This window comes from Sciurus vulgaris (assembly GCF_902686455.1).
Source record: "Sciurus vulgaris genome assembly, chromosome: 11".
Classification (NCBI taxonomy): Eukaryota; Metazoa; Chordata; class Mammalia; order Rodentia; family Sciuridae; genus Sciurus; species Sciurus vulgaris.
This window is the reverse complement of record NC_136472.1, coordinates 119,951,585-119,961,443: the sequence shown is the minus strand read 5'-3', so window position 1 is coordinate 119,961,443 and position 9,859 is coordinate 119,951,585. Positions and strand designations below refer to the sequence as shown.

Below are 9,859 nucleotides of genomic sequence, written 5' to 3'. Positions count from 1 at the left end.
TATATTTAGAGGGTCCAAAAAATTCTACCAGAAAACTTCTAGAACTAATAAATGAATTCAGCAAAGTAGCAGGATATAAAATCAACACTCATAAATCTGATATATTTCTATTCATATGTGATAAATCCTCTGAAAGAGAAATTGGAAAATTACCCTATTCACAATAGATTAAAAAAAAAAAAAACACTTGGGAATCAATCTAACAAAAGAGGTGAAAGACCTCTATGTTGAAAACACAGAACACTGAGGAAAGAAATAAATGAAAACCTTAGAAGAGGGAAAGATATCCCAGATCTCCCATGTTCTTAGATAGGCAGAATTAATATTGTCAAAATGGCCATACTACCACAAGTGCTATACAGATTCAATGCAATTCCAATTAAAATCCCAATGACATACCTCATAGAAATAGAGAAAGCAATCATGAAATTCATTTGGAAAAACAAGAGACCCAGAATAGCCAAAGCAATCCTTAATAGGAAGAGTGAAGCAGGAAATATCACAATACCCAACTTCAAACTATACTTCAGAGCAATAGTAACAAAAACAGCATGGTATCCACACCAAAATAGGCAGGTAGACCAATGGTAAAGACTAGAAAACACAGAGACAAACCCTCATAAATACAGTTATCTCATACTAGACAAAGGTGCCAAAAAAATACAATGGAGAAAAGATAGCCTCTTCAACAAATGGTGTTGAGAAAAATGGAAATCCATATACAGCAAAATGAAATTAATTCCCTATCTCTCACCCTGCACAAAACTCAACTCAAAGTGGATCACGGACCTAGGAATTAGACCAGAGACTGTGCACCAAATAGAAGAAAAATCGGCCCAAATCTTTATCGTGTCAACTTGGGACCAGACTCCCTTAACAAGACTCCCAAAGCATAAGAAATAAAAGCAAGAATCAAACTAAAAAACTTTTACTCAGCAAGGAAAGCAATCAATAATGTGAAGAGAGAGCCTACAGAGTGGGAGAAAATCTTTACCACATGCACTTCAGATAGAGCACTAATCTCCAGAGTTTATAAAGAACTCAAAAAACTTTACACCAAGAATTACAAATAACCCAATCAATAAATGGGCTAAGGAACTTAGCAGATACTTCACAGAAGAAGATATACATTAATCAACAAATATATGAAAAAATGTTCAACATCTCTCGTAATTAGAGAAATGCAAATTAAAACTAGGATTTCATCTCACTCCAATTAGAATGGCAATTATGAAGAATACAAGCAACAATAGGTGTGAGGATGTGGGGAAAAAGATACACTCGTACACTGCTGGTGGGATTGCAAATTGGTGCAACCACTCTGGAAAGCTGTATGGAGATTCCTTAGGAAACTTGGAATGGAACCACCATTTGAGTCAGCTATCCCACTCCTTCGCCTATACTCAATGGATTTAAAATTAGCATATTACAGTGACACGGTCATATCAATGTTACAACAGCTCAATTCACAATAGCTAGATTGTGGAACCAACCTAGATGCCCTTTAATAGATGAATGGATAAAGAAACTGTGGTGTATATACACAACTCAGACATAAAGAAGAATAAAATTATGGCATTTTCAGGTAAATGGATGAAGCTGGAGAATATCATGCTAAGCAAAATAAGCCAATCCCAAAACACCAAAGGCCAAATGTTTTCTCTGATAAGTGAGTGTTAATACATAATGCGGGGGTGGGGTGGAGGGGCAGTAAGGGAAGAATGGAGGAACACTGGATTATGTAGAGGGAAATTATGGAAGGGAAGGGCACTGGGGGAAGGAAAGATGGTGGAATGAGACAAACATTATTACCCTATGTACATGTATGATTACATGAATGGTGTGAATCTACATTGTGCATAACCAGAGAAATGAAAAGTTGTACTCCATTTGTGTACAATGAATCAAAATGCATTCTGCTGTCATATATAACTAAATAGAACAAATGAACAAAAACCTAAAAAAAAGTCTGGCAATGCTTGAATTCTGAAGGAACTTAAAACATGTTTTTAAAATACTTTAATAAATAAATTCCAATGGGCAATGTTTGATCAGTTCTTAGCAAAATTTACAAAGAACTGACTACAATAATAAAGATTTCATGTTTTATCAAGACCATTTCCTAAGACCATTTCTGCTGATTTTTCTTTCTTTTCTTTTTTTGATTGTTTAAATCAAAATTAAGTCCTAGAAGAAATTGGGTTAATTCAAATCTTAATTTGTTAAAAAGCCTGTTTTTGTTTGCAATTATGGTTACATGAGCTACTAGTTTTATAATGAAGTGTTATGTGTTACTGACACAAATCCTATAAAAGTTTCAAAATCTGATAGTCTGGATATAATGCCGTAAGGCATGATTTTTATCCTAATAGCTAAATTGCTTATTAAGTCAAAGTTCTGTAAGTATTAATAATCTTTATATATGTTTTGTAGTCACTGTAGGTAGTATGAACAATGTGAAAGGCAGCTCTGCTTTATTCAACCTCCATATCAAGATAAATTTAAGGGATAGAGATGTTGATATAGGATATGTATAAGATTGGATATTTTAGGTTTTAAATTTTTTGAAGTAAACTTCTTACATCATTACCTTGTTTACAAAGTACATCTAATTATGTATGGATATTAATAATTGGCAGGATGACATTAATTCTTGTACATTCATTTTCTAAATTTTTACACTCTAAAGCAGTTAGGACATACGAGTTAAACCATCTACCCACAATCTATCCACATAGGGATTAACCTTGATTTACATAAGCACAACTCTAGCTGTTGGACACTCTTTTCTGACAGGACTGCTTTTTACAAAGTTGGGATTTTTGGTTGAATAATGAAGATAGAACTAAAGAGACTGTGCTTAGTAGTTCACATATATTATGCAGACTAGATAGATGGCCTTGCCTTTATTAATGTTTTGTATTTTTCTTGCCTAAGAGAGGATTTGTCAAAAAGCTCCCATTGCTTAATATTGTCTAGAAAGGGGTCCCGAGACACTGATTCATAAACTGTTAGTTTCCCTTCTACATGGAACCACTAAGGACAAAGAAGAAGATAAAAGTTCTACATCATGGGATAGAGATTGCTTGTCAAATAATTAGCAATGTATTCAAGGAAATTGTTCAGAGATGGGGGGAAAAATCACATGGAGTCACTTGTTGAACTCCATCAAAAATAAAAATTTTCTGTAGTTTATAAATTTTTGCATTTTTCATGTATTTTACCTTTTTCTGTTTCCACTTTGCAATATCTGCATAATTGTTTTCTTTTAAAAGTCTGTTGGAAATACAGAGCATGCTATTTGTTGTTACTGTTTTTTTTTTAATTTTAATTTTTAATTTTATTTTTTTTTATTGTCCAAGGGAAATAAAAGTTTGTTTTATTTTAAAATAGTAAATTCCTTACATTGGAGTACTAGCCAAAATTCAATACTGATGCAAATATAAATTTCTTAGGAGGCCAAAATATGTGTCAGGTGAATTTCTGAATATCTTAAAAGGCAGAATTCTTAAACATACCAAAGAATTAGAAACAATATCTAACAACATGCCACAGTTTAAACTTCAGCCAAATAACCAAACCATGTAAATTACCTCAGATAATTTTTGTTAATATTTAGGAGAACACACATTTTCAATAACTTAAAATGTCTATCTACTTATCTCCTAATTCTCCCAGGAAGTATAACTTTTCTTCACTAGATATAAAATTTTTAAAAGTTCAAATATTTACTTATGGTAAGAAATTCTGGCATTAACTATAGCTGAATTTATCAGAAATAGAAAATCATGAAAGTTTATTGAACACTTACAAATGACCACTTATAGCAAGTCCTTATAAGCCCTGGATGAGAAAGGCATTTCTCCACTTTCTAATAATATCTAAGGATTACATTGCATATTAATTAATTCATCAGAACAGCATTCTGACCAATGATAAATAATATATAGGAAAGTCATAGTCCTATTTAATAATGTTGCATTATAAAATTAATATTTTGACCAATATTAAAAAAATTTAAACTCCCATTATGCTGACATTTCCAGAAGTATTATTTATTTTAACTTAGCAAGGAGTCATTTTTATGATGCCATTTATTAAGCTGAAATAAAGAAAGATGGCATATCTGGTTTGTATTTAAGTGATTTAATTCAATAATTTAATCTGTCACCACTTGGAAAGTACATTTGTTTCCCCAGTACGTGGATGGCAATGAGGTACAAGCAGCTGCCCTGGTTCTCAACTTCCCTGTAATGGAAAGTATATGGAATTGCACCAGTGAACATCAACTGGTTCCTATGCAAAGCTCAGCTCCAAAAATGTGAGAGAGAATCTAAGATATAAGTTCTGTTTGAGGCAAGAAGTTTCCAATCTCAAATATTTTATTCCAACATCTTAAATTACATCAGCTAATCCATCACTAAGAGTAAATGCTCATTGAAAACATATGAAGATAACAATACCCTCATTGTCACTGATAATTTTTTAAACTGTTTTATATCCAAACATACGTATATAAAACATTTGTACAGATAAATTAGTGTTAAGAATTTTAAATGCACAGTAAAATCCACAAATGTCCTTTCTGTGTTCTGAAATCTTAGGAATGTTTTCGAGATTGGAAACCTCCATCTCCTGGCTATACCTGAAAAACATGTCAGAATTCAGTATGTTATGGGAAGCTCCAAAACTGACCATCTCATAAAGCAAAACAAAGTTATGGTGCTTCCATTATTGCTTAATCCTCTAGGTTAAAAAGGAGACCACTGAATACTAAAGTCAGGTATTTACCAAATAGTGTCGATTTCTACTAGCCAAATTCAGCCCTCACAAACCAGCTGAACCAAGAAATTTTTCTCAGCTCATTGTCCATTAGGAATTTGAAACATTTTCAATTAAAGCCTTCATTTTTCCTGTAGACTTCAACATATGTGGCCCAAACAATGCTGTCTCTGAGGTGGTCTCTGATTCAGACTTTGGAGATCGTTTTTCAACTTCACCTTGGCTATTGCTTCAATACCGATAAGCAAATTTCTTTTTCAAAGCTTCTGCTATGAGGGCAGCAGGGTCAGTAGCATCTACTGGCTTGGGCTTTACATCTTGCTCTGACCTCTTAACTGACCGAAATTTTACACTATTCATATCTTTAAGGATTTCTAGCATATTTGGCATGTCAGATTTCTTTGGATTGTTCTTAGCCAAAGTCTTTCCAGCACTGGCTTTTTGCCCTCTTCGCTCTTTAATCAGATCAATAGCAGATTTACTTTGGTGGAGCCCTGGTGGAGCGGGTAGAGGAGGTGGTGGTGGAGGAGGTGGTGGTGGAGGAGGTGGGGCGGTGGTAACAGACGTAGCAGAAACTAAGTCACCTACTGCAGTGAGATTTTGTTGCTCTTGCAGGTTACAATTTTGGCAATCTGAGCTCTGAGAGTAGCAAGTTCATTTTCAAGTGCACAGATCTTTTGCAGAGCTTCCTCATTGGCCAGCGTTGCGGTCTTCGGTGGAGGCTCTTCTTGAGACAAGTTTGGTAAGGAAATATGCCTGCTTGGGGGCTTCTCAAAGAGAGGAAGGTCTTCATGAAGGGGTGGCATTGACCTGACTTCTGTCCTTAGTATTGTTGAACACTCTCCTCCTTCTGTGGCTACCCATCCAACATCAGCAAAAGATACCACTGCATCCTCTCCCAGGTGGTTGGGACTCCATTCTGTTGCATGGCTGGTAAGCTGAAATTGAACTCTTGGACACTGAATCAGAGATAAGTTAGTACCAATTTTCCTTACAATACTTCGAGATGAACCATACGGTTTTCCAGACCAAAGTACCGATTGCATGCTTACTCCAACTTGTTGAAAAACCATCCTCATCAGGCGCTTAATCCAGCCAAGCATTTAGATGGTAAAGTTGTCCCAATTTTGCATTTCAAGTACTTCAGGCATACATAGCAGTGCATTGTCCATTAAAGCACACTCCGCCGCGCGGCAGCCAGCACCTTCTCCACTGTTTTGTTTTTCAAATGGATCATTCCTGATACAGGTGACACACATTATATGATTGTGATTGACTGTCTTTCCTCTTTACATAATATAATCCTGTCTGATGAGCACATGCCAAACCCCAAGGACAAGGATTCATTAACAATAGTCATTTTACCATAATATTTTAAGAGAAAATTATTTTTAAAAAATATAATTTTTCCTCCTTGATGATAACAATTCTGTTGGTTCTCTTTCCATGACAAGGGAGAGCCCATATGAGATTAAAGCCAAGCAGAGCCAAGCAATACAAATGTTAGAAGACAGACACAGACCACCGCAAGACTTGATCCTGCCCAGTTTATAAGAAACCATTTATGTCCTGTATTATCAGCTTACCATGCCTTTCTGGCACAGGTTGCTTTGAGCAGGTTTGACTTGGATTTGCTGTATTTATGGTTAGGTTGATGAAAGAATGGACTGCCATGTACAAATGTGATTGGGCATAAAAGATAAGATCTAATGTGCTCGAGTAAAAGGAGAAGCCCAGGAAGGCTTGTGTGTTGTGATTCTTGGTCTCTATGTGGCATTTCCTCCTCCTGGGGATGGAGGAGGACGTCTTGTGGCATGAAGGTCTTATGGACTTCTCTCATACCAGGAAGATCAGAGAATTACTTCATGTCTAGCTTTTACACAGAAAGGTGAGAAAAGATTAGAATTGCATATCTCGTCCTCATGACTGGCTTTGGGGAGAGGGGTTCTAGTTTCTTGCCCTGCCTTGATTTTTCATCACCTGCCTTGGGGGGATTAATGAAAGCAGGAACAGAACTGTAAGAGAAGGGCAGAAATAAACTTCATTCTGAGCACTTTCCTTGTTCTTTGGTTCAAATTACTCTGCATACAAAAGTGCCATTGGAGTATCATTTTCAGATTCTGTAGACCACCCAAGGGACATTTTACAGTGTCTATATGAAAATTTGATGGTCACAACTAGAGTTTTATTTTCATATGCATATGGGGGAGTGCTAGTACTGTCATCTGATGAGTGAATGCCAAGGATGCTGTGCATTCTACACTTTCAACAGCCCTACAAATAAATCTACTTCATTCAAATGCCAGTAGTGCCAGGTTTAAGAAACCCTCCTGGTTTTTATGAACATGAATTTGGGACAGAGGAATATGTAAGGGGTCCTAACTATGAGGTCTTTTTATATGCTAGGCAAAAAGCTTATGAATTGCCAGAATCATGTTATTCCAACAACCCAAAGAAATAGCATTTTATGAGCCTGATTATACAGACAAACACAGGTATTTATACTTGTATCTGAGTAAATGAGAGTCGGAAAAGTCATATAATTTGTTGAAAGTCTCTTTGTTAGGACAAAGTCCAGATTTAAACTCCAATTGATTTGAGAACACATTCCTATTATTTGACCCTTTCTACTACAACATTTCTTGATTGGTGTGAACTTCAAAGCATGTAGAATGTTAAATCAAAGACCTAATATGTTTTAATGCAATTCTTTAGCCTGAAGGTATATGGCAGAACTGGCAAGTGACTATAGCCTGGACATTCCTCCTGTAGAACTTTGCAATGGATGATGAGGGGAGTGGCCACGGGGACCATACGCTACTTTGCCCCAGGGATCAGGAATTCCTGGTGGGAAATGATAAATTGAGTATATTTTTTGAAACTCAAAAGATACAATGCTAGGTCTATAATATAGGCTATAAATGCAGGCTCATTAATTTTTAACCCAAGGGGCTCATCCAACTTGGAAGGAGAACATCATTCTTTGTGCTTCTAATCACCTTTCCTACACTATGGGGGCATGATATAGATTCTCATGTGACTGAGGTTATGTTTTGAAGGCTCATGTGAAGTTGTTGTTTTTCATCGTGTAAATGAACAGAAACTTCTGGAGATATTTTCATATAGAAATCCCAGTATATTCTTGAGATTCTCGGCTAGCTTGTGGGAGACAGATCGAAGCTGATTGCTGTTACCTCTCTCATCATGAGAAATTTGTTCTCTTAAGACAGTGGGGAGGAAGGCCCTTGAGATCCAGCATTAGTGAGACCTCCAGGGAAACTGAGTGAGCACTGAACCATCTTTTTGTAACAATTTCCCTTCAAGACCAAAGCTATAGAAATCATGGGTTTGGAGAATAGCACTTATTTGCTGCTCTTCAGCCAGATCCTCAGTGAAGACTGAGTGAGGGAAAAAAGAAATGCTCTTCAGAGAAACTAGGAGGTCAGTTGGCATTATTCCTGGATGTAGACAAAAAGTAGGTCGGGGTTGGAGTAAATGGGGATTCCTCAAGGATCAAGATAGGAAAGTCTTGTTTTTTGGAGGCATTTCTCTGTGTCTTCAGACAAACCTGAGCTTGGAAACCAGCAATTTTAGATATCCTTCTGGGGTTAAATAGTAAGGGTCCATTGTCAGTGTCACCTTCTATCCTTGTTCCTACAGGTCCCACCCTTGAAGCCGATAGCTATGGAAAATGACTCCTCCGTGACAGAGTTTATCTTTATGGGATTAACAGACCAACCTGAGCTCCAACTGCCCCTGTTTTTCCTGTTCCTGGTGAACTATGCAGTCACTGTGGTGGGAAACTTAAGCCTAATTCATCTCATTTGCTTGAATTCACACCTTCACTCCCCCATGTACTTTTTCCTCTTTAATCTGTCCTTCATTGATTTCTGTTATTCATCTGTCTTTACTCCTAAAATGCTGATGAGCTTTGTTTCAGAGAGGAACATCATCTCCTTTGCAGGATGCATGACTCAGCTATTTTTCTACTGCTTTTTTGTGAACTCAGAGTGCTACGTGCTGACAGCCATGGCCTATGATCGCTATGTGGCCATCTGTCAGCCCCTGCTGTACAGGGTCATCATGTCCCCTAGGGTCTGTTCTCTGCTGATGTTGGGCTCTTACTTGATGGGGTTTGCAGGTGCTCTGGTCCACACAGGGTGCATGATGAGCCTCAGCTTTTGTGATTCCAACATCATCAACCATTATATGTGTGAGATTTTCCCCCTTCTCCAGCTTTCCTGCAGCAACACTTATGCCAATGAGCTTGTGAGTTCTGTTGTTGTGGCAACTGTTGTCAGTGTATCCAGCCTCATTATCTTAATGTCCTATGCTTTGATTCTTTATAATATCATTCATATGTCTTCAGCTAAGGGTTGGTCCAAAGCCATGAGCACCTGTGGTTCTCACATAGTAACTGTTGGCTTGTTCTACGGGTCTGGGCTGCTCACCCATATTAAACCGTCATCTTCAGGGTCTTTCGACCAGCGTATATTTTTCCTAGTGTTTTCAGTGTTTAACACTCTTGTGGTGCCCATGCTGAATCCCCTCATTTATAGCCTCAGGAACAAGGATGTCAAGCTTGCTCTGAAGAGAACCCTGAACAGAATCAAACTGAGTGAATAGTGGGGCTGCTTTAGTATCTGTCCCCACATATGTGTCTTTTCTCCCCTTCCTGTTCCTCCAGCTCAGTTTCTGTCTATTCCTCTTCTTCTCTGCATCTTTCTTTCCACAGTATGGGATGGACTTCTCTAGTATTTTTTTATTTTCTCATAATGTACTATAGCTGTGTGGACCTATTCTTAGAATTGAGACTCATTCTGAGTCTCATGGTGGCTCCAAGGTAGTGCGTATTTCCCTTAATACATTGAAACACAGGCCTGATATATTTTCCTATCTCAAGGTAATATTACCTCCCGTTTTTCTCTTGCATATCTTTTCTTTTTCCACATATGGAAAGCCAGGATTTTAGTGCTTTCTGACAGTTTCATTTTGTTATTCTGAAACAATTAAATAAACTCTTTTCTGTTTTAAGAACTTTATTTCTTGTGACTGTATGGGGACAGAAGGGATGACA

General features: G+C 37.1%; 1 protein-coding gene and 1 pseudogene across 2 annotated transcripts; one reads left to right on the top strand and one right to left on the bottom strand.

Moving 5' to 3' along the window:
- Positions 1–3,359: 3,359 nt before the first annotated feature.
- Positions 3,360–5,987, bottom strand: LOC306640319 (mitochondrial fission regulator 1-like; annotated as a pseudogene). Its single transcript has one exon. The product of its transcript is annotated as a mitochondrial fission regulator 1-like (transcript).
- Positions 5,988–8,460: 2,473 nt separating this feature from the next.
- On the top strand, positions 8,461–9,408 carry LOC306640376 (olfactory receptor 8C8-like; the record flags this gene model as incomplete). The annotated part of the gene is made up of 1 exon (XM_079104590.1): positions 8,461–9,408. The coding sequence occupies exon 1, from the start codon at positions 8,467–8,469 to the stop codon at positions 9,406–9,408; it is 942 nt and encodes a 313-aa protein (XP_078960716.1). The 5' UTR covers positions 8,461–8,466.
- Between the last annotated feature and the right edge of the window lie 451 nt (positions 9,409–9,859).